This window comes from Falco punctatus (genome assembly GCF_963210335.1).
Source record: "Falco punctatus genome assembly, chromosome: 7".
In the NCBI taxonomy this organism is placed as follows: domain Eukaryota; kingdom Metazoa; phylum Chordata; class Aves; order Falconiformes; family Falconidae; genus Falco; species Falco punctatus.
In genome coordinates this window covers 40,521,668-40,546,800 of record NC_137587.1, presented here as the reverse complement: position 1 = coordinate 40,546,800, position 25,133 = coordinate 40,521,668, and the positions used below count along the sequence as shown (strand labels likewise).

The 25,133-nt window shown below is 36.5% G+C and overlaps 1 protein-coding gene across 10 annotated transcripts in view; it reads right to left on the bottom strand.

Annotated features, from left to right (window-relative positions):
• The window catches only part of KIAA0586, a 73,573-nt gene that overhangs the window by 39,487 nt on the left and 8,953 nt on the right, over nucleotides 1-25,133 (bottom strand). For 9 of the 10 annotated variants that reach the window (XR_013929286.1, XR_013929287.1, XR_013929288.1 and 6 more), the window contains exons 10-22: nucleotides 24,373-24,517; nucleotides 22,903-22,944; nucleotides 21,214-21,440; nucleotides 20,187-20,259; nucleotides 19,606-19,866; nucleotides 19,038-19,212; nucleotides 13,337-13,525; nucleotides 12,244-12,431; nucleotides 10,899-11,006; nucleotides 9,349-9,429; nucleotides 3,228-3,421; nucleotides 2,930-3,048; nucleotides 2,168-2,352 (exon numbers count right to left, since the gene is read on the bottom strand). Coding sequence is in view for 7 of the 10 variants with exons in the window: in XM_080394455.1 (XP_080250581.1) it covers nucleotides 2,168-2,352; nucleotides 2,930-3,048; nucleotides 3,228-3,421; nucleotides 9,349-9,429; nucleotides 10,899-11,006; nucleotides 12,244-12,431; nucleotides 13,337-13,525; nucleotides 19,038-19,212; nucleotides 19,606-19,866; nucleotides 20,187-20,259; nucleotides 21,214-21,440; nucleotides 22,903-22,944; nucleotides 24,373-24,517 (1,987 nt within the window). In the remaining 3 variants the exon portion in view is untranslated. The remainder of the gene's footprint in view (nucleotides 1-2,167; nucleotides 2,353-2,929; nucleotides 3,049-3,227; nucleotides 3,422-9,348; nucleotides 9,430-10,898; nucleotides 11,007-12,243; nucleotides 12,432-13,336; nucleotides 13,526-19,037; nucleotides 19,213-19,605; nucleotides 19,867-20,186; nucleotides 20,260-21,213; nucleotides 21,441-22,902; nucleotides 22,945-24,372; nucleotides 24,518-25,133) is intronic. The other variant, XM_080394454.1, reaches the window with a different exon arrangement.

Genomic DNA, 25,133 nt, shown 5'->3' with positions numbered 1-25,133 from the left:
GGGCTGACCAAAAGTTGAAGCATGTTAAGGGCATTGTCCAAATGCCTCAACCACCGACAGGCTTGGGGCATCAACCACCTCTCTAGGAAGCCTGTTCAGTGTTTGACCACCCTCTCAGTAAAGAAGTGCTTCCTAATGGCCAGTCTAAATATGAATTATATGATTACATGAATTTTAATAAAGCATTTATTACAATACTAAGCAATAAAATACTTCATGGCATAGATAAAATTGAGCTAGTATGATAATTTTATGGTAAGAGAATCGGCTAAAGAGAAGATTACAAATGAAGCAATAGCCAAGACAGTAAAGCACTAAAATAAACACATAGTTGTGGTGTTCCCTACAAAATGAAAGCTATGGATATAAATCTGATAAGCAAGTATGATAGCTGTCTTTTAGCCTGCTATGGAGGAATATGACAGACCTTTCCAAGTTTTCTCCAGCCCTGTTTGCTGACACTTCTTAAAGAAAACAAGATAATGGCGCTAAAGGGAGGCTTCCAGGCTACTTTCTAAAGAATAAATCCTCAGACTGATGACTTTTATAAAAACCTCTTATGGGAAGTGCAACATACTAACACATTTGGAAGTTCACACACACCTGTGTGACATGGTGAACACCAAAAAACCTGGTAACCGGGCAGCTGAAGCTCTAGACAGGAAACCTCACAGCAAGAAGGGGCAGATCAAGAACACAAACTACATATTGAAAAACTTCTGCTATAAGCTGAGCAGAAATGAAAAAAGGAGAAGAAAAAAACCTTACGAATGTACAAGTTATCCGCAGGATAACAATTATCCACAAATGTGGAAAGACACTAAAAAAAACATAATTAGCTACCTGAAATTCCAATAAAGGCAGGAGAGTATCGCTACTGTAGTGCAAGGCACTGCAGAAACCCCATCTTGCATACTATATTACTAAAAATAAATGTCTGTTAGCATATTAGTGTTACCCATGGTCAAGATCAGTCTAAACTGGAAAACATAAAAGTGCTGCCCATCAGCAAGAATTAAAAAAAAAGTACACATACAGATGATTGCTTTATTTAGCCTAATCAAACAAAGGCCAAAAAGGTCAAAACTAATCTCCTGAAGTTTGCAAATCAATATATATAGTAAGGAGAAAACAATTATTTCAGCCTAAAGACATTTCAGTTTAAGCTGAAACAACAAGGCTTAAGAGGGCCGTTAGTAAATGTATAATGCTTATTAGAAGAGGTTTCTAATTATCAGAAGAACAAGGTACAAAGTCTCCTCTTTGACATCATACCCTCTTTAATCTGTACTGGAGTGGGGAAGAGCTCTTTAGATGCAGGATGCTGCATTTAAGCCTACCAAAGTGAAATGACTACTTCTAACCAATAATCTGTTGCTCACTTACAGAAGGCACACTAAGTGCTATTTCTGTCTATATGCGCTGTAGCAGAATAGAATAACTGATCTCACTTTCAACAAAGCTTTGAATAGTTAGATTTCTAAAAGTGCAGCAATTTCCACATTCATCCCAAAGACATTATACAACACCAGCTTGTAGCACAGCCATGTCGTTATTGAAACAAGAGCAGCTGTCATTTGATTATCAAAGGGAACAGAGAAAATTATCATGCATTACAGGAAGCTCTACTAATCATTTATGCATTTACTGAAGACTACTGAACTAAAAACTTAGAAAGAATTAATACTAATTTTTAGAGATATTAAAGACTGGTTGCAAGCTCATAAGACCAAAAATAATACTGCTCTCAGCTTCTATTTCTTCTTATCTGAAGAAACTAATTTTATTTCTTCACAAGAAAGTAGCATAGCTATTTTTGTTGAAAAAAACCCTATCTTTTCACAACACGGAATTACGTAACAAGTCTTTCCCTTTAGAAATCAGTTCCATGCTCAGTCTTAAAGTAAATAAATAAATATAGCATGTTGCATGCAGTACAAAGGAATTAATTTTTTCTTCTTTTTATTTTTTTTTTAAGTCAAATAGGTTTAAACTTGTTGCTTGCTGGGGTATAATAAGGAATAATCAAAAAATGCAAATTATGCACATTCGGTTCATCGGGGTTTTTTCCATCATCTTTTGTTTTGCACATAGTTGAACCACCATGCTACAAAGATATTATCCCTTAGAACTTCAGTAGGAAAGCTGAAATAAAAGAAGTTCTTACCATCATAATCATTGTACTTGGAAGAACGTTTGTAGCAGGAGCTGCCTTCTGAGTCTGCTTGTTACCCAGCACGGCCACAATTATTTCACCGAGAGCTTCATTTACAAAATGACTTATCATTTCTGAGTCCACAGGCACGCCAGCATTGATAAAGAGTTGAAATCCTCTACCACCTGCAACTTCAACTGAAAATGAAGAAACAAAGCACACATCCAGGTCTCACTTCTTCAAATGCGTGCACTGTATTGCAGCCACTCATTTTACTCTCCAGAAACTTTTAAACATTCCTTTGCAAAAAGTGTTTTTTTAATTATTTTGTAGATAAAGAAACAATAGTAGAGAAGCAGTTCAGGATCATAAAATAAGGCAGCAATGAAGGATGGTGACATCACAGGAGAAATGCATTTGTCTCCCTTTATCACACATTTATAAGAGAGGTAATTTTTTACGTATCTATTAACAAAATAAAGGCAAACAAACACTACAGGCTTAGCAAAATGCCAAAGCTGATTTAGATGGCCAATAACAGAAGTTGATTTGTACAGTGGTGTGTTTTATGTGTTTTCTCCCTTTAGATAATTTATTTCATGGCCACATAACACTCTGCCTCAACATAGATTTAAGTATGCGATTTTTGCATTTTATAGTTTCATTGGTTCAGCATTTTCCACTCAGGCTCAGGCAACAGCTACCTACACAGCTTGTTAAAATTACCTAAAAATTGAGCTAATCCATCTGCTGAGAACTATAATTCCTACTTACCAATGTCAGAAGTTACAGTCTCACTGCCTTCGCTCTCTGAGGTGCTAGCACTGGGCACTGTTTCTTTCTGACCTGGGTACATCCCACTGATAACTTTTGCCATTATTTCTTGTTCCATCCTAGCGGAATAAACCCCATTTAACTATCAGCAAACACCAAGACATTTAAAAGTATACAAAAGAGCATTCTTGACATAAAATGTAAGGCAGCTCAAAGGAAAAAGAAGGGAAGGTATTCTTATGGAGTCATTCCTCCTTCCGTATATATTCTCTCACCACTTCATTATGTTGCAACTCACCAATTTATCAATCTGTTTTCTATAGTTTCTCTCCTTTGAATGAGTTCATCCAAAACATCAGAAGACTGCTGAGGAGCAGGAGCCACTGGAGGAAACAAAGGACCATTGTATTTTGGCGAGGAAACTTTAAACTGTCCATTAAGCTCCAGAAGAGGCTCAAAAAATTCTGGAATTTCATCCTCCTCTTCCTGCTCCTAATAAGTAAGTAGTAAATTAAGTTATGGTGTGTTTCTGGAAGGCAATGTCATTGAGGTAACCATCAGATTTTTTTCTTTAACAAACATTTGTAGATGTGTCACAGCACACAAACCACACTCTGCCTTCTCAGTATGTTGTAGTTAATTGATACAATTCTAAGCTTAACAAATCATAAATATATAGAGGTATAAAGCTATAGGAACTGCTAAGTAAAACATGATTTGGCTCATATTTCCTGCCTGTGCTGCACAGGGCAGGGAGCCAATGGTAATGCTAATACTTGAAAAATTTACTTACGACGTAAGTCAAGTTTCTTTAATACATACTCCAGAAATGCTCCTCCTTTAAACAAAAAGGTTTAGGAAACTTTCTATAGTTACCTGTTCGGTTTTTTCGTTTTGTTTGGTTTTGGGGTTTCTTTTAGAAACTGAACTTTTACTTTAAAGTCTCCTGTCTGAAAAGATACATTCCCAAAAGTTAACGAGCAAGTAGTTAGTCAAAACTCGAATAAAGCTGCCTGAAGACTAGAAATTAATGATTTACACATACGTTACACGTATGTTTGCACTTTCATTAACTTCAGCTGCTGAAAGTTGAAACTTATTTCTGGGTAATCAATTCACAAGATCCTCACAGACACTTTGAATTTAACCTTAATGTCCTACTTCTAAAAAGTTACAGAAGTTACTCCATGTGTGTTATAACGTTTGACTGTTCCCAAACACACTACCCTCCTTTTCCCACCCGAGCACATACACAGCATTAAATCCCAAAAAGCAGTCACTAACCCATCATAATATAACGCTTTAGAAATGTCTCATGATGGTTAAGAGCCTGCATCCTTCACTCACAATATTAAAAACAAACGTCTCTAATAGTAATATGATTCTCTAAGAGTAGAATCTACCATGCCTGATAGAGATGAAGAGCTGAGCCCTAAATTACAAGTGAGAAGTATGTGATGTTGCATAAAAGGGCTCATTGTAAATCTGTATTTACTAAAATTAATCTCCAACAGAGTGAAAGGGGAAAAGGAAAAAAGGAAGACTTTTTCCTTACATAAATTTAATTTCAACCCATAAAACAAAAGCGCTATATATTTTCTATCAATAAAACAACAAATCACTGAAAACAGAAAAATAAATGGAAGAAAAAAAAGATAGCAACATTTTCCTGTCTCCTTCCCCAACCCAGTATTAGTATTAATACTTCTCTCCTACCTTAATATACTTTAAAACTGAGAAGTCAGATAGGGCCATGATGGGTATTACAACAAAGAGCTACTAGGGAGTTGGATCTTTGCGAATCTTTAAGTAATAATAATTCTTCAAAGAAATGCTGTACATTTGGCAACTTAAAAAGTGGCAAAACCAGAGTATGTATATTTGGGTGACAAACAAAGATCTCTAAACCATTCTAGGCACAGAAATAAGAACCGTAAAGTTAAACTCAGAACGGCACTGAATGCCCTGCAAGCTGATAAGCAGCTCATTCTGTTGGGATATATATATGCACAACCATAATTCATTCTGACAGCAAATGTAAAGATGTCTTTGACCAGTGTTTCATTATGCATTTTCTGCTGACTGCATTACTCCATAAATTTTCTTTTATGTTGCCTATTTAATACTTCTGAAAGTATGCAAAATACAAACATCTGGATTAAATAAATCAAGTACATACAATAGATCTTACACATACTTAGTAACTTCTGACAAACTTTTGCCGTTCTCCTGCATTTCTAAACTACGTGTAACAAAATTTCACATCAATAGTGCACAAGTCCAAAATAAAATTATATTCATTTTGAGGTGATATCGCTGCTGAAATGAAAAAATAATATATTAGTCAGTATTTAATTATACAGGTTGAACTTTGATACGTATCACCTTGTAGACCAATCCTGAGTAATCTGCACTCAATTCTGCATTTTGCCTCCCTCGAGACCATTGAAAATACCTATCATGACTCCCAATCAACATACAACATAAATTAGGAAGTCTTTCAGGTATGATTGGAATATTAATCACTGTACTTTATCATCAAGTATCAAGCCCAAATTCTATTTCCCAAATTACATTCAGATAATTAAAAAAAAATAAATTAATAGGTGGTATAGATGAATTTTGTTCCATTACCAAATATGTATATGCATAGTCTTTTATTAAAGCCATCCAAAACTTATCCATGGGTTTCTTCTCGAAAGATTTCTAAAGAAATTTCCACAAGCAAGGTTCAGGGCTGCATTGCAGGTGCCACCTGTGATCTTTTGTCTGAAGAATTACACCTGTAAAAAAATCACTGTCCCCAAGGGCATCTATGGGAAGCAGGGTTAAGGAAAATACATTTACTTTGATCCTGCAGGTTATATGTTTTGCAGTCATATTCAAAATGGAAGCAAAAATTCTGAGAAGCAAGTGCCCACCTTGCAATTAGGGCATGTTCAGAAAAAGCAAAAACTGCCTCTATCTTAAATCCTAGTAAGTTTGCTAAAGGAACTGCAGGATGTGGCTGCTCGTAAGACTTGGAGAGTAGACTCAACAAACCTGAGAGTTTGTTCTGGGCTCATGATAGCAAAGCTAATTTCTCACTCTGGAATAAGGCAGGGTCCATGCAAGGGCTGGCCTTACAAAACCTCTTCTGTGCAGAAAGCCTAAACCTACCTGATTGTAGGTGTGACCATTGATCAAAAATAAAAGTGTAAGTCAAAGCTGTAACAGTTATTTGTGCTTTATACATGTGGATTTCCTTATTGTGAAATAAAGGCACCCAATTCAACTATTTTGGAAGACGGAGCTCTGGGCCTTTAAACACTAGACAGCATGGTTGCAATAAGAGAACAAGGCACATCACCTCTTCCCATGGCAGGGTTTGAGTTTTACAAGTTGGGGCATGTTGCATTAGTCCTCAAAACTGTTAAAACAAATTAGTTAGATTATGTGAGAAAAGGTTTGTCTCCACCCACACAACGAAGCACAGAGGAACGACAACAGGTGGGAGAATAACCAGGTTGGATGGGGTTTTGAGTGACCTGGGCTAGTGGAAGGTGTCCCTGCCCATGGCAGTTGGGCTGGAACTGGATGATCTTTAAGGTCCCTTCCAACCCAAACCATTCTGTGATTCTAATAGGACAACTGAGCACTCCAACATGGCTACTCCCAGGGCTATCACAGGTGAGGGCTAAGCTCCCATGTCCAGGAGTGAAAACCAACAGGATGAGCCCATGGAAAACTCTCCATAGCACCTTTTTTTAAAGTTGGGCAGGTGCATTTGGACGAGGTGATCGCATGATGACTTGTGGGATGCACAGAAGAGTGTTTTGGGATGGTACAACACTTTTTCTGTGCCATTTATGGGAGGGAACCAGAGGTGTGGAAAGGGAAAGACCAAGGTGTTTTGGAGAGGTACAGGTGTGGGAAAATAGAGGGATAAGCGGACAAAAGTGCCTGGCTGCATGTAAACAGGTGGCTGGTCAGCACACTTGCCTGGCCTTGCCAGCGCAGTCTGCCCTGTCTCCTCATTAAATGCCATTTCCCGAGCAAAAAGGGGTTTCAAGGCGCTGCAGATCCAGGTGCCAGAGCTGGGGAGGGCAAGGACCCAGGGCCAGCGACTGGCTAATGCCTGGATACTAGAGGGATCCACACTGCCTCTGTTTAGGTCTGTGTACATACACGTATACACACACGTATATATGAACACACACAAGCACATGTGTATCCCAAACCTCCACCCTGAACGGCCGGAGAGGGGAACAGGATCAGCATGTTGAGTGTTGTTTGAGTGCTGATCTGTGCAGCCACTCATGTATACACGTGTATATGTGTATTGGCATACGCGTGCTGGTGTGTACGCTTTGGCAACATACGCTCTGCCTGGGAGCAGGCAGCTGCAGCAGCCTTGCGATTATTGCATTACCAGTGCTAACCTTTCAACTCCTAAGTATCTCTTAAATAAGTATTTTCCAGCAGAAAAGGTGAAACAAATCCTAGGAAAAGGAAATGCCTGGGACAGGGTACTGAGGCCTTTTTGCAGTATCTACCAGGGAAGAAAAAAAAAAACAGAAGAAAAAAAAAAGGGGTATTTCACATAAAACTGAAGAGGATAAGTATTTAACAGAATTAAGTTTTCATAATAAAAGGAGTGTGGGGAAAAGACAACAGTAAGCTATTTTCCTGTATACCATTTTATGCACATTTTTGATGAATCTGAAGCTTCTTTTATAACAATAGTTTTGCTTTCTTTTAATGTCTTAAATATCCCTGCCACTCCAGAGGTTGATTTTCCACATTGTGTTTGCCTTGCACATTTTTAAGAACACTGTCTGTGTGGTCATAGGCCAAACATATGTTTCACTTGGAACGTTTTTTGGTATTGTGGTTAAAATATATCCCATTGCCAAAAATAAAAGATAAAAGCAATCCAGGACAAAAAAGGAAAAAGAAAAGATTAACTATTATTCACATATAAAAATTTAACGTTGCAGAATTTTTTTTTGGTTAGCTCATAAACTAGTTTCTTAAATAGCTTTCCTATTTATTTTTATAAAATAAAGCCCTTTTTGTGCAAGCAGAAGAAAGTTGTCCAAATAGATTTAACCCCTCCGCTCCAACAACTTAGGTAATTTTGGAACTAAAAATGAACAAAGCATTTCCCCACTTTTGACAGGTAAATGTCAAATTTTTTTTAAGACTTTTTTTTTTTTAAGATTTTTTTTTAAGACTTTAAGACTTGTAACTAACTGACAATGTTAAATGATAATTCAATTTAAAAATAAATCTACCATACTAGCCTGTAAGCTATAGTTAGTATTTGATGTACACTCTAATCCTGGGATGAAAAGCACACAGAACAGGTAAAAAGAATACATTTTTTGATAGATTTTGATATGCACACAGCAAGTGTAGCTCACTGGGAAGAAACTTGAGGAAAAAGTACTTCAAGAGAAATATAGCTAGCAACAGCAATTCCAAGCTCCTGGTATTTACTGAGTCCTAAATGCAGCAGGAGGTGGAAGCTGCCATCTCCCACAGAGGCGAGATACTCCACAACAGCTGGGTGGCAGGACCACACTTCCTGCAGAGGCAGCCTTTACCTGCTACCATTGAGTTTCTGCTTCTGCTCTTAATCTGGAGAAGTGAAATAGAGGCTGGTTCACCAAGCCCGAGAGTTTCTCTGCCTCCACTGTGAATTACAAGAGGTCAGCTAACTAAAAAAAAGGAATTGCTACCTAAGAGAATTAAACCATAAAATAGTATCTCAAGGAAACCCATGTTATCATAATCCAGAAAAAACCAATGTTGTTAAACATGCACAGCACTAATGAGGCATCCAGCAAAACAAAAATTTGGAATCTTTTAATGAGATCCATGAGATGAGTAGTACACAGATACTCACATACACTGCTTGTCTTGGTTTTTTTTGAAGTTACATAATGTTTGACTGAGTTAGTATGCTAAATCATTTTAGGACCTCAAAAGCATATGCAAATTGCTCTACATGGAAGTTTTCTAAAAGGGAACCCTCAGAAAATACTTTCATGTTTTAAAATATAGGTCACCTTACTTAAAATCTGTAAGAGCATCTTTTACATGCATTACATTTAGAGTCTGAAATTGTGAAATGTAAGTACTATAATCCCCGCTGATTTTAGAGGACTACTTTTATTTCTAGTGGATTCTAACACATCCAAATAAAAGGTAATTTTAGTTTTTGAATGTAATTCTTCAAAGGTCCTTTACTTACCAACATACAATAATTTCTAATACTGTTTATAGCATTGTAAACACTTCAGTATTGTTCGCAATGTGTATTTTAAAAGTTGCTAGTAAAGCAAACTTATTTTCTACATCGTGTTTTCATTATGACAGAATAATATAAAACAAATACAAAAATATTTGAAAGGACACCTTTGCAATATAATTACCTGCATGACATCAGTAACATCAATGAAATCAACTCCTGGAAGCTTTCTGTCTTCCTCCTCACTATGTATATCTTCTGGAGTCTTATAAAGGCAGGTTGGAATTGATAGGTATTTCGTATAGGGGAGAAAAAAATGTATTAGCAGAAAAACTTCATAACAAGAATGCAATTAAATCACCACTCACTGTCAATAGCCTGAACCCAGAAAAAATGCTTTACACACCTTAAAATTTAGGAGGAATTTCTTTGCATAGCGTAAAAAGAGATTAATACATGAGTTAATACATGCCGATGAGCGCCGACCTCTGGGGATGCACGCGTTTATCAGACCAAAACCAACCTGGGCCCACCCAGCAGGGGTGGCGAGGCGCTGGCACAGGCTGCCTGGAGCAGCTGTGGATGCCCCATCCCTGGGAGTGCTCAGGGCCAGGCTGGATGGGGCTGGGAGCAACCTGGGCTGGTGGAAGGTGCCCCTGCCCGTGGCAGGGGGTTGGAACTAGATGGTTTTTAAGGTCCCTTTCAACCCAAACCATTCCATGATTCTATGATTGTTAGAACTTTTTCTTATATGCTGATGACAACTAAAACTTGCTGTTGCCAAATGTCATGGAGTATCTCAACATCAAAAGTTCTAGGGCAATACCTGTAACTCTTACTATAAAAAAAATAAGACAAAAAATTTTAAACCATTGCACACAACCCATCTTAAGCAATTTACTTATGTGCCATTTCTACAGTGTTATTTAATATTATAAATTTAAAATAATAATCACTATTTTAGTCCAGTTTCTGTCTTATTCGGTGAATACCTTCACACAAGACCTTGATGGACCTAAGTCAGAATAGCAGCTAACACTCAGGGAAAACAGAAGGTAGAGTAACTATACACAAATCATCAGAGCATCACCGTGCCTTCACACTGTCCACTGTCTGCAATGCAGAAGACAGAAGTCCACTAGGAGAAACAATACGCTATCCTGTAAATGTGTGCCCTAGTTTGTAACCTTATCATTCAGTGTGCAACAGTTAACCTTTCCGTTGCACAAAAAGCTTTATTACTGCTTAGATGAGATTAAAAACACTTCTGAAAAAGTTATATGGAAAGCAAGCAGAGTAAACCAGCCAGCTCCACACACACCAGGTTACCACTGAACACCCTATGCACACATGCCACTAACCACTCAAGTACAGCCAAGGAGCAGATGGAGGGATGAAGAACACCCTCAGTCTTCATGCCAGAACACTGAAGCCAGTATAAATAAGACAGAAATGGGCCAATAAGGGATTATAACTCTTAACAAAACAGAGGAATTATGTTTTTTCTTAAGAGTTTTGCTATGGTGATTATTTAATCTTGCAAGAACAGCGCCTTGCTGCAATTTTTCATTCTCTTAAATAAATACCTCACATTATAGATTCTTCAGAATAATTTCTCAATTTTTCCTGGAACCATCTAATTTCTCTGACTAAAACAAGACAATGAAATTACTTTGTAATAATTTAGCATGTTTTAAGAACATTGAATTCCCAGACACTTAGATCAATCAATACCTGTATTACAGCATCAACAGGAAGAAGTGCAGGTTCAGAGTCTGGAAGAACATGGTTTACAGTCACGCTGTCACTTGAAATACTGTCAATATCTATATTTGGTAACACCTAGGATGGAAAAAAAGCACCAATCTGAAAATCTATGTATTAGTTTGGCTACTGTCATTGAACTTTTTAGAGTCTCTCTTCCACCTGCTACTGAGCCACTAACTCCAGTGACCTCCTTTTCTCATACCTATATCTGACAACAGCTTGGTTCTGAAAAACAAAATACTGTAAAGTACAAAAGCTAATCCCACAGACACCTGTTTTCTTGCAGTACCTAGTTTCTCCTGTTCTCTAATTCCCTGATTCCTTTGCCTTGCATGCGACAAAAGGTGAATATACCTACAAATATCTACATAGCAGATGTGTGTTTGACTGGCAATTCATTTACACTACGTTGGCCTACAAGTCACTGTGTAGGCTGGTTATTGGTTTCATGTTGTCATACATATGGTATAGTAAAATAAAGGGATAACTGTATTACAGTGTAGTCTGTAATAAAGGCATGTCTGTTACAGCATCAAAACATGTTGTGTTTTTATTAAGAACAAACATTTAAATGCTTCCTTAATTCTTCAGAAGGGGAGCACAGGGAAATCACCTTAAACATTTCAAGAACAGGGTGAAATAACAGCAAAATGTTGGTGGACGGAATACTGCAATATAGCAAGGGAACAAACCACACACTACTTTACCTGTATTTAACTTTGAATTCCATGAATCATTTGTACCTGAAAGGTGTGGTAGGAGTGTATATTCTCAACAATTTGAATCCAAAAAAATGAACACGTAAGAAACATTAACTTCCTTGACAACAGTCTCATGTAAAAAATTATAAAAACTAAACCACTAAGTAAGGACTGCAATGGTTGATTAATCAGGAGTGAAATCCTTGGGCTGACCATCATGCTTGAAACAGAAATCTTAAAGGCCAAAGCAGTCATCCAAGAAAACTGACATTTACCGTAACACTTCTTTTATTCCAAATTTGTTCTGGCTCAAAAATCTCATTTAAAAATAATAATAAAAAAAGAATTCATGCTATAGAACTAGTTTACAAACACCCTGCATAGGTGACTCACAGAAGACAAAGTTTTCTATTTTGGTCAAATAATAATTGTTAAAATATGAATAAAAATATTAGCATGGCACGACAACGTCTTGGTCCCTCTGTTCCATGTGTTTCTAATGCTTACTGAAAACCACCTACTGATCAAAGTAAGTTACTGATGGATGAGACTGCCTTTAGTTAGCATTTATTAAAATAAAGAAACAAATAATCATCACTCTTAGCATGTACCTGCACAGACAGTTGAGGTGGATCCTTCTTCTCTGATCTCATCTCTATTACAGCTATGTTTGGTTTTTTTATCTCAATCGGTGGTTTTGGTGGCACTTGAGGAAGAGAGGTTGTAACTGTAACAGGGTGCGGTTTACCTATAACTACTCCAGCAGGCTGCAGCGAGATGTCACTAATTTGGGTTTGACCTAAGGACAGTTTAAACATAATTAAATATCTATATAAATCTCCAAAGTCAGTAAATTAATAAACTAATTAAAATTAAATTCTCTGTGTCCGTGTTTCACATGAGACAGACTGAGATCTTGCATGCAACTACAGACTAATTAAGAAGTCCCCTATTAACAACTAGCTAAAGCATAGTGCTTCACCAGGTAATTTTAAGGCTTTCCCAGGAAAAACTGAACACTGCTGTTTTTCTAAAATTATTCACTCTGCTTGACTGCGGTGACACCTACTGCTGAAAACGAGAATAACTACATTGTATTTGCATTTCAAAAATGACATACCATGCTTCACCCCCTCTCACATTTTCTTCATCACATTCAAAATACTATTACACCAAGTACAGCATCCCACAAATTTTTGAGACACCTTTTTTTTTTTTAATAGTTATCTTCTTTACATGCCAATATAATACTAACCGTTCCCAAAACAAAGGCTGTATAAAGGTTCTATTGAAGGTCCAAAAATACAGAAGATACGACAATGAATTTAGTGTGTTTGGCACAATCTTACTGAAACTTGGGCTAAAGTCATTGTAAATGTTGAATGCAAGGACCAGTGAATCAGTTCCTGCTTATGGATACCAAACCTAAAGTCGGAACAATAACCCTAGAACTGTGAAGTGTACCAAAGAAGGTGTGTACAGCTAAGCAAATGCTCTGTCAGGGTGTCACCAAACATCCAGCACAAAGAATGAGGAGAACCAGAACGTTTTACACTGTTCCCCCACGTAGATTTCTCACAAGAAGGGCAGCTGCAAGTATCATGGGCCAGGGCAAATAACTGACTTAAGAAGATTTATATTGTGTTTACATGACGTAGCAGTAACTAACCTTCACACATCCTTCTACAGGTTATTTGCACCTACCTAGTGGAATAGCCATAGGAATTAGGTGACCTTCAAGTGGACTGCAGACAGCAGGCACATCTCGACTTGGACTAAAAAGATACTGATGTTCTTGGGCAAGCGCATATAAAGAACGCTGTTTCCTAGGGCTGATTACCACCTTCTGTGTGCAAGAGCAAGTCTGTGTCTTTGCTGACTTTACCTTTGCACCTGAAACAAGAGCAGATAAACTGCATGTCATCAACACATGTACAAACCCAGCAACATCACACGCTCTAATTTAAGCCCTTCTACTGAAACAACTATATATTTTTTCTGTGAGATGGAGAGAACAAGGGAGGGAGACAAGAAGGGTAGAATCTAAAAGTGCCAGGTTAGAAGTCTCAGCGTTGACAGGAAAGAAGTAGTTAAAATTACAATTTTTCAGCATCTGAATCTAGCAAATAAAGGCACAGAAATGTGAAGAAAAGGACACAAGGACGGTAGTAGGTTGGAATGAAACACGTGATTTAGCAGCTAAGAAGAAACCCAGATTTAGGTTTGAAATACAGCATTAAAAGAGCATAAAGGTTTGGCATAAAAAGTAGACAGGATACAGAATATAGCCAAACTTTCATTTGTTTTCATCTGAATAACTGCCTTAAATTTTATAAACATGCTATTTGTCTCCAGTGACAAGATTGACAGGTACTCAAAAGAACAGGTAATAATCGACAAATTCCTGGTTTAACAACTTAGTGCTACTCAAAAATAAAGCCATAACTAATACCCCTAAGTCTTGACTTGCAACATCAAGGAAGCACTGATTTTTTGGCCCAGTTTTGAAAATGTATTGTTAAACAGGCACCCAGAAGCCATTTGTATGCAACAATGTCTATGCATGTAGCAGGGGAGAACATGTACTGCAATGCTGCATTTCTCACCATACAGTCATGCAAGGTCTTATTCAATCTATATGCTTTGCAAACAGTGGATACTACTAAGGAAATCATTATCCTTAATCTAAATGGATAAAAACTGCCTGAAACATCCCCCCAAAGGAGTCAACAATCATGAATCAAATGGAAGTGCTTCTACTGCTGTTTTGTAGGCATTAGGAAAATGAACCTGGAAAGAACCACATTGGTAACAAACTGTATCTTCACTACAGCCAAGAAAAATGTCCTCTTACTCCTCTGCTGTTTCTAATCATCACCTTTCCTGTATTAATGGCCAGTTAACACACAGCAACATGCCCTTTTTAGTTCTGTTCACATCTAATAGCTTCCTAATTAATTGATGAAAAAAGTCAATGAGTATAAAATGTAGGGAATAAAGTTTGACAACGTGACTTTTAACAAATGCAGACAAATGGGTAAGGGAATTCCCTCAAGAAGTGGTATTTTTGTGCACACAAACTCTAGGTAATAAGCCTAGAAACAAGAATGGCAAGCCATAACTCTTCAACGAGAAAATACAGGTCAGGAAGAAGTGTCTCTGAAAAAGGCTTTAAGGTCATGTTGGATAAGCAATGCAATGATAAATCACAACACAATGCTGTGGTCAACAGGACAAACGTAATCCTCAGATGTCTCAACAGGATGCCAGCAGGTTGGAGCAGGAGAAGACTTCCATATATGATAATACCGCATGCAGTACTAGTTCTGCATCTCTGTTAATATTAAAATAGATTGGACATTAAAAGGTCTTTTTAATTTTTTAAGGAAAAACACCTGGAAACTGAAGTAGCTGTAAACTGATGCGAAAAACTATAAATCAGGTATTGATTTTGAAGCGTCCCAATTACTTGTGAACCATAAGGTATCTAGCCATAAGAAGAAATAATTAAGGGCAGAATTTCTGATGTCTTCAAATGATGAGCATGTGCCTTTCTGCAAAGCACAGGTTAGCCAGAAAGATTATTCTTTAGTCAAAGACAGATTACTAGACTCGGTAACACAAATAGATACAGTTCAGTGGCTTCTGATTTAGAAGAGGTCATACTACATGATCTAACAGTCCCCCTGGCCTTGAACTTTTGAGCAAAACCAGAAATTGGCAAGAAGTCTGTAATACTACCGACTTGTAAAAACAAGGTTCTCACAGTAAGAATGATTAAGTACTGTATACACACAGAAACTCATTTTAATTGCTTTCAACTTTTCATTTCCCCCTGAAAAGTTTATTTGCACTGGGTAGAAACTAGACTTTTAATTAAACTTAGCTTCAAAACCATAGTGTTTTACATGTATTTATCAGTTCAAATTATGCAAGAAAACAACTCCAACTTCTTTTAGAAATGCTCTCTTACTCATAAAACTGTTAGTTAGCTTTTTCCCCTAACTTCCCATAAGAAACCAAGCTTAAGTCGCTAAAGTTTATTTGCAAAGAAAATGGTTGAGAGTTATAAAATGACTGAAAAGAGACTCTCCAGATGGCCATTTCAGTCTTAAATAAACATCCTTATTCTAACACTAATTTAAAACAAGCTCAGTGAACTGCTCTACCAAAATAGAGTAATTTAATAAGTCTGGATTTTCCAGCCAACCAAACCCAAGGCCAATGACTTCCAATAATTTTTAAGCCTTTATCACCTGGTACATCAAGGCCAGAAAGGGAATCTGTGGGTGCAGATCTCTGAAGGAAAGAATGAACCATGCCTAATGTGAGCAAGATTTCTTTCTTTTTTTTTTTTAAGAACCTGGTGCTTTAAAGTGTTCATTCAACTTTGTTTCATTTTCTTTACAGATCTGTTTCTAACGTTATTATTACTACTTTCCTGACATAACAGCATCTTCAAGAATAGCAGCTCTCAAAAGCACTTAACTGTTTTGTCTTCATGAGACCTATGTGAAACACAGAAGTATTACTTTTCCATTTTATTGGCAAGATGCAGGAAAACACAAAAATAAGCAGCTTGACCAACTGTCTTATAAGAGTCAAAGACAAGTAATGCCAGTATCGAACAAAGGCTGACCTCAGTCTAAAGCCATTAAAATAAGAAAAATCAGAAATAGGACACTTCATCATTGGAGTGCTACTCTTTCAAGTGACATGCAAAAAATTCTGTATTCTTCCTTCCTTTCCTTAGGTAAGAATACAAGGGGATGTCTTATTTTATTTACTGTCATGATAGAAACAAAACTGTAATTTCCCGTAACTGCAGTGTGATGTGAAATAGAGAAACAAATTTTACAGTGGCTTTATTATTGCAAAACACACATGTTGCTGTAATGCTGTAGCATGACTTAATGACTTGGAAGAGAATCACTTTGGGTAAAGGCTATCCAGAGTTCATTCTGTTTTCAAGCAAATAGCTTTTAAACTCTACTTGTCACATGCAGGAGTCCTGGAAGATTGAAAGCAGCATAGATCCAGTACACAGTTTTTAATTTCTATTTGCCCCCAACAGAAAACAACCTAAAGCACAAAAGCAGCTTATTACAACTGCATTTCACTGACACTACTGAATTAAACACATTATTGGTAGAAAACTGGTAATATCAAATGACCTATTTATTATAAGTAGATTGAGAGGGAAGGGGGTACTTTTTCTGCCTCTTTACATGGTATTGTTTCTGGAATAATGAAACTGGCCTCCCTGGAAAGGTTGTGACCGTCTATAAAGGACAAGAGCCCAACAAATATAGAAGAAAAATGTCATTTAGGACTCAGCAAAAGGAGAACTGCTGATTAGCTATTTTTAAAGAAGTGTCTGTTCTCATTCCAAATCTTAGCAGTCACTGTATCACTGTTATTGCTACACTAAGTGTTTACTAGCACACATGTTATTAAAAAAGACCTGAACAAATAAACTAAATTACAGGTGTGAAGCACAGCCAGTAGACAAAAAGAATGATACATCATGCTGGTCCTTCAAATGAATATACCAGTGCTTTTTACAAAAAAATGAAGTGTTTCAAGAGGTCGAATGAAATATACAAGCAACAAGACTAGCAGTTTCATATAAATTTCTCACCTTTTTAAAAAAAATGAAGTTTTGAAAGACTTTTTTGCCAGATTTTTGCCAAGAGTATGACCCACATTTTCCAGGAGGGTTATGAGAATTACAAATACTTTCTACCAATAAAACTTCCTGGATCACAACTGGGCTCCAGAGCACAGGTAAGAAAAGTGTCAGGAAACAGCATGAAGACTACGCTAAGTTTAATAATAGATTCTTGTACTATTTTGAGGATTTGCCACTGTGGATGTACAACATAACGTAAAATAACCCCAACAAAACCAACCACTAAATCCAGCAGTGTTTGTCTTCAAAGACATATATGTTTTATGCCATACATTTTAACTGCCTAAAAACACAGTCTCATCAAGTTACTACCTTCTCATGTTAATCTCCTGTATTTCATACAGAACACGGTATTTTGATGGTTATAATAAAAAGTCTGACATTTTTTAAACATGACAGTTAAGATTGCAGCGCAAGTGCAAGAAGCATAGAGGGAAGCCAACTAATATGTTACCATTGATGTTCATCCTATTAACACGATTATGCCCACTATCACTTTAACTGCTTCTTACACACAACACACTCTTTCTCTCCATCATCTTTTATCATGTAATTAGCTCACTTTTTCTGCAGAGTGAGATGATACACACTAGTTTTTCTGACATATCAGTTCAAGATTAATCTTAGTTTCTGTATTAAGAATCAGTTTTGAAAAAATAACTAGGGAATAAAGCAGATGCAATTAAAACATTACTTTCTAACTCAGACGAAAGTTTATCTACATTTACCTACGTCAGATATCGTACTGTTTAATTTTTTTATTATTTTTACACATTTTTAATGGGTTTGAAAATTAAAATCTTGTGCTTTTAACACTTTGCCTACAAAACTAATGAATGGAATTCATTATTAATCGACCAATAACTTTTATCAATCAATTCAATAACCTTGACAAGCTAGTACAAAATACAGTTATACTCTGCTTTTAACTCTGAATTGACTAACAAGTTACCTGCCTTTAATGAACTTAACCAATGCTTCTGATTAACATCTTTCAATATTTTCAAGTTAATAAATGTCACCTTCACACCCATAAATTTAAATTTTCATATTTCAATTAATGTATTAGAAGTAGGAAATGAAGTATCAGGCTTCCTTAATTTTTCAAATCTCCACAGATTTCTTAACTCTGAATGTATCAATCATTTAAATGACATGCCTGGATAAACCTGACATGAAGACTACATCTCTCAGTAACCTTTATCAAAAGCTGAGTTAGTATTTCCACACACTCAGCTTTCAGGTGCTTATGTCATTACTTCTAGCAATTCAGCCTGGGCAACAATAAATATATATTAATATGATTATTAAATTTAGAAGGAAGTATTAATTTGACAATCTAAAATACGTAAGATACACACTAAGCAAATCCGAAAACCTACTGATATTATTTAGGTTTGTGACGAGTATCTCTTAGAATAGAACAGAATATTTCAGTTGGAAAGGACCCAGAATTATCATCTAGTCCAACTGCCTAACCAGTTCAGGGCTAACCAAAGAAGTTAAAGCATGGTATTAAAGGCATTTTCCAAATGCCTCTTAAAACACTAGCAAGCATGGGGCATCAACCACCTCTCTAGGAAGTCTACTGCAGTTGCTTAAGCTTTAAATAGAAGAGCAGATAAACTACGATTAAATAGTTTCATTTATACAAAGAATTCCTGATAGAAAAACTGGGAAGGAACACCTTGTTCACATCAAAGAATTACTTACCTCTAACACGCTCTATCACCTTGGGTCTTTGAAGTTTAGATTTGGGAGAAGGAGAGTTGAATCTCAGATATGGTGCTTTTTTAAGTGTGCTACGATGGCCCTGGTAAACTGGTTTCCCATAAACTTGACACAGATAGTCTTCGCTCTGTACCACTGCACTTTCATTCACAGGTCCCTGACACACAGAAAAAAAAAAGTTTACAATTGATGTACAAAATTTTGAACACATCAGTAGTGTTGTAAAGTCTAGAGGAAAAAAAGTAAGAAGTTCTGCAGCAGTGTAAATTGCAAGCACACAAGAGAATTTATGCGTACAGAAGACATACAAGAAGCTCACCAACAGCTGAATAAAATAGCAGGTACTGAGTTAGACAAATTCATAAGACAACAATAAATTTTACACTGTTATACACACTTCACTTAGGCTTCTACAGCACATGAAAACAAGGACAAATCATTTCACTTTCATTTAAAATTATTAGTTGCACTTACAATTTTTCACATGAATACTGCTATCTAAAGCATAGCAGTCATTACTAAAAAAGAAACCAATTACTTGGCAACTCACATCTGCCCTTTTTCCTTTCCTGTGCAAACTTTCAGAAGAAAAGTAAGTTTTAAACCTCTGTTTGCTTGTGTTATCTTCTGCTTGCTTCTGCAATGGCTTAGCTGCAGATAAAGGCTTCTTTGTTGAGCATCCTTGGATTTTTTGCGTTTTTCCTTTAATTTCTTTATTGGTCTTCATAGCCTTGATGTTTTGGGCTCTCTTGATCCATGGGACCTTTTGATCATATTTCACTTGTTCCGGATCATTTCTTGCCATTTCAGCCTAAGGATAAAACATAAACATAATAAAAGGAGATTTTTATCTTCAAGGCTATTAGAAGAGTCTGTGGATAACTTTGAAGTTCTGAGAAATGGCCTGTTTTTCATGTTAGCCAGCAACTGTGACCAGTGATTTTCATTAAGCAACTGAAGTTTTAAAATAGAGGTAAATATTTTATTACAATATACTACATGCTAGTAATAATAAGCAGTTTCCTCATGTTTTCAAGTTATGAGTGAATCATGTTTAACTATCGACATGAGAGAACTACGTGAGGTGGAAAAAATAACACAAAAACCTGAGCTCATTTTTTCCACCCATACCTGGATTTCTACGCTGATTGCCTTAATCCACTCATCCACAGTCTTTCTGATACGAATCTCCTCTAATACATCTCTGAAATAGAAGAAAGAATTCTTTTAGGTCAGTGCTTCTTAAATTGCACAGATTTGTTCCTGGGGAAGTAGTGACCTATAAACACTACAAAAAGAGAAATCCAGAACACGGACAGTAAGATTATGTACCTGTACAGTCTCCAAAAGGCACTAAGCATAGCCGATCTTAGTACCCCTAAACCTAAATCTGTTCTTATACAATACCACCTGTAAATCCCACCCTGCACTAGTACATACTAACTTTATTACAAACATCTATGAATAAGTCACAGTCATGTGTTAGTTCCCGTTTGGATCAAAGACTGGCGAAAAAAAGGCAATAAAAATATCCTAAATCAAAAGACAAAAAGCAGATGACAAGATCTAAAAGATAATGATAGCAGACAACATGCCTGAAAAAAAAAAATATATACATGAAGAAAATAGTTACCTTCCTCAGGAAAACGCAAGATGAAGTTGTATTTTAATAGGAAAGTTTTCATTATGATTCAAGCAGGAATCCTTTACACAACTAACAAAGCGGAAGTTCAAAAGCCAAAGATCTACTGTAGGATGACTAATTCTATAACATTGAGGGGCTTATGAAGCCTCTTCTGTTCTGAATAATGAAATTACTCTTTAATGTTCCTACTCATGCAAGTTTGTCTACAAAAAGCTAAATGACCCCTTGTCATGACAGCAGAGCAGTTTGTGCAGATGATAGTCTCAGAATTCAGATTTACTGAGAAGCAAGAGGTACTTGTCAAAAAATTCAATTCACATCAGGAGGGTCAAAAAAACATTTGAAGTCCGAGAAAATCATCTAATGATTGCTAAGAAGAGTAAGTAATTATTTTTGGCAGGGAAGTGCACTAGTTCTTCAATGCATGGAATTAAAAAAAATTGAAAGAGAGGTGATAAAAGGTGAGCATATACGATAAGCAGTCACACAAATTATTAAATTATAGGGTCTAACCTGTCTGTAGTCAAGGCATTAATAACAGTATACATGGCATCTCCATCTTTTGCACGAGTAACAGCTTCCAAATTTTCTTCAAGAATTTTTTTATGGTTTTGAACTCCTCTCAAAATCCTTTCAGCATCCCTCAGTATAGATTTCGGCACTTTAACGTTTTGAAGGATGTATGGTTTATTGAACAGATGATGTCCAGGAAGATCAGATGCAACAGTAGGCTTTTTTGACTAGAATGGAAAGAGAACTTCTAGTTTTTAATCAGAGATTGTAATTTCAATTTTTGACACACTGATCAGAACTCCTAATATCTATTGTCACGTCAATGCCCATCATATGAAATACTGTTCGTGTGTACTATCCTCAACTTCAATTACTCAAGAACATTCAATATGTTGCAAATATACTTAAAAGCCAAGCAAATGGAAAGAAAGCTCTAAAATGTGAAATGATATAACGTATGAGAAGCAATGCCAATGAAGCTAATAAGCATGTGAGAAGATGTCAATTAGATACATTATGTAAATGTAAATCTCTCCATATAACAGTAGTTAAGTATAATTAAAAGCCTAATAAAAAGCAAAGCCCTCTAAATAACATGAACTAAATTTGGCATCAATCTACCCCAAGAAACATGAAGCAAAAGATGTGAGTTTTAAAAACAACAAAATAACCCCCTCAACAGCACCATGAACCTGTCACCCTTTTGCTGATTTTCACTTTTCAAAAGAAACAATGAAACAACTACTAGACTTTTACTTTGCAGAGTCCTTTTACAGAGATAAAGGCTGAGCATATATTAACTGCTCAATACAAAAAGGAAGGGACACAAGTACACAGGAAACAAGGATCCATACATTATAGTTCTCACATTCATTCTCACATCACTGAGGAAACCCAGAAGTCCCCTGGTAGAGTGCTTCATTTTCCAGAAGGCAGGGGGGGGGATGACACGGGACAGATGGGGATGACAGCAACCACACAAACACACACACACCCCCTGACAAATGTATATAAAGAAAAAAAACCCCTAAAACCAAAACCAAAATACCCAAACTTGAGTAGACTCTGAAAGCATCAACTGAATGAACAGAAAAAAAAAAAAGTCTCACAGATCACAAATCAGTTTGGGCTTTAAGGTTACTTTTATCAAATCCGAATTAAAAGAAGGTTATGTTCTGACAGGCATACTACCAAAGCATAATGGGCATAACAAAATGGAAATCAACACACTGATCCCATGATCTTGGTTTTTCCTGGTGAGAAAAGGACAACATACCAAATTATTTACCAACTTTATATAGGTTTTCATTTTATAATTAAAATTTTGACAAATACTAGCTCAACAGGACAGGTGAATGTAAGAAATACAGATACATGTGCAATTGTAAAATGATGTAGACTTGCCAGTTAGATCATGAAATGGTAATTATATTTGCAGTCCTCACTATGCCCATTTGAGACAGCAGTTTTCTGCCTGACATTTGTATTATTCCCTCTCACTAAGACTGAATAAGACACATCAAAGAACAAGCTAAATCTTGAGTAATATAATCTGTACATAATAGCAACCTTTTCAGACAGGTATTCAATAGCTACTGTGGTGTTATCTCACTGCAAGCACATTCAAAACTGTTTCAGTATTACAGTATTTAAAAAAAAAACCCTAAGACATAAAAATTCAAGGTATACCTTAATAAGATCATCCATGCCTGATATCCATGAATTTGCTTCCTAAAAATACAGAAGAGCAGCTATTGAAACTTACCTAAAGACAGATATCAAGGTAAAATCTAGAGGAGATATTTGATAAATTTAAATGGGCACAACAAATTCCTTGTGAACTACTAAATCTTACTGCACCCTTCGATTAGAGCACCACCTTCTGTTCCATCACAGCCTGTCTCAGCTAATTCACACCTTTAATTTTTTTATATGACAAAGCTAGTGGTGATTTATCCCAAGCACTTATTTTCTCACTCTACAAATCTCTCAATGATGACAGGTCAATAGCTACATATCTAATTGATTCAACTCCACACTTGCTGAAGTCATCACCTCTGTCTTCCTATTGACCTTTCTCGTAAGGAAGAAGAGATCTGAAACTATTTATGTCAACTGTGTTTTTCTCATCTGCCATTCCACCTCCCATCTCGTCCTGTTGTTGCCTAAAGTACATTACTCAATTAAGCTTTTAGCAATAGTAGTAAGCAAGTATCTCCAACATAAATGGGGCACGTGGCACCTGTTCTCTTTATTAAGAACAGTTAAACGTGCAGTCCGCTAGTATGTTAAAAAAAGCTATGAAACAATGCACCAGCTGTACTATAAGACAGCATGTTTTCTAAAGGTACAGCAGCAAGTAACTGCCATGTAATACAAAAATATTTTTAGGGAAATATTCAGCCGAAACCTTCAATCAAAGAAGTGAACCAACAGAATCAAAGCTTTTACATTCTAAGCCAATTCACATATCTGTGAATTTTCAAGGCTTTCTTCTTTTCCACCACGTGCATTTACAAGAACAGAGGTGACCACAGTAGACAGGCTAAATGATCACATATATACCTTGCTTCTACATGGAACCAGATTAACGAACAGATAAAAGCCTCAGCTGCCAAAAGCCAGAGACAAGCTACATGTTGCCAGCACAGAACCATTCTAGCACTAAAAGGTACAAAATCACTAGCATAAGAAACACTACAAAGATGTATGCCAGGCAATTCTTCGGAAACAGTACTCTCTACAAAAAGAAACTGCAAAATGAGAAAGAAAGTAGCTTAAGTACTTAAGTCATCCCTACAGTTCTGCAGTTCTAGTATCACAGCAAGACAGCAAGCAGAGAATGCGCTGAAAATATCCAAAACCAATCAAATAAATAAACCACTTTTTTTCTTTTTTTTTTTTTTTAACCTGTTTTATGTTTGGTTGAATGGTTTCAAGAGCCTAGTCTGTTGCATACTCATTGAGACATATTCAGGCTCAAAGCCCTTTCACATACAAAGGATGCAATATTTCAAGCAATTGTAAACAAATGTCAGTCTTTTTACAGAGGTAGAAGCAAGGGCAACACTTTTACTGATACCAGACCTCTAAGTTTTTCTCCACGTTTTTTACCCCCATTATTCAAACTCTTGGTTATTCTGATAACAGGGACTTTACCTGTAGCATGTCTTGCATTTCTTTTCTCAACCGGTCAAGATCTTGAAGTAAATCACCTGCTTTTTTTACCGTTTTCTCAATTGAACTGCAATTTTGAAAGGAGTTTTCAAAAGCAGGGGACGAATCTGTACATAAAGCAGTATGCCTGATGGGAGAAACACTCCTGATTAAAAGTCTCATGGCTCCTTATGTCACCCAAAAAAGTAGCCAACTGTGCAACTAAGCATGAATTTAAAGTACAAGAATACCAAACCTATATATAAAATGGAATTTTCTCTTTCACCTGAGGCTACAGACAGGTTATTGGGTTTTCTCTGCTTACCACTTAATGCCTTGAGCTTTATCCTTCTTTTTTCAACAGTGAAACCACATCTAAAACTCAAATCTAATAGAGCAACACTTAAACTGGATACCTCTCCATTTGAAGCAATTACCATTTTTGTCTATACTTTCATAAATAAGACAATACATGTGTAGCTGTTTCTCATTATATTAGTGAAATTATGCCGTCAAATTATTGCCTGAGGAAAATATGTTTCAGACTGGATGGCTAAGAACATTCCCTCACCCACTCTAATGCTTACAAATTGTTAGGCAGATGCTGCTCGTTCCCAACAAAGTGTTCTCATACAGCTCCCATAAGCAGGCAACTTGAATGGCAATTCCACTTTAATACTGCCTGTATAGCTGGCTTCCTGGCACTACTCTCCAAGCTGCTACAATAGAAGAAATATACTCAGAAGACAGAAAAGCACTCCAAG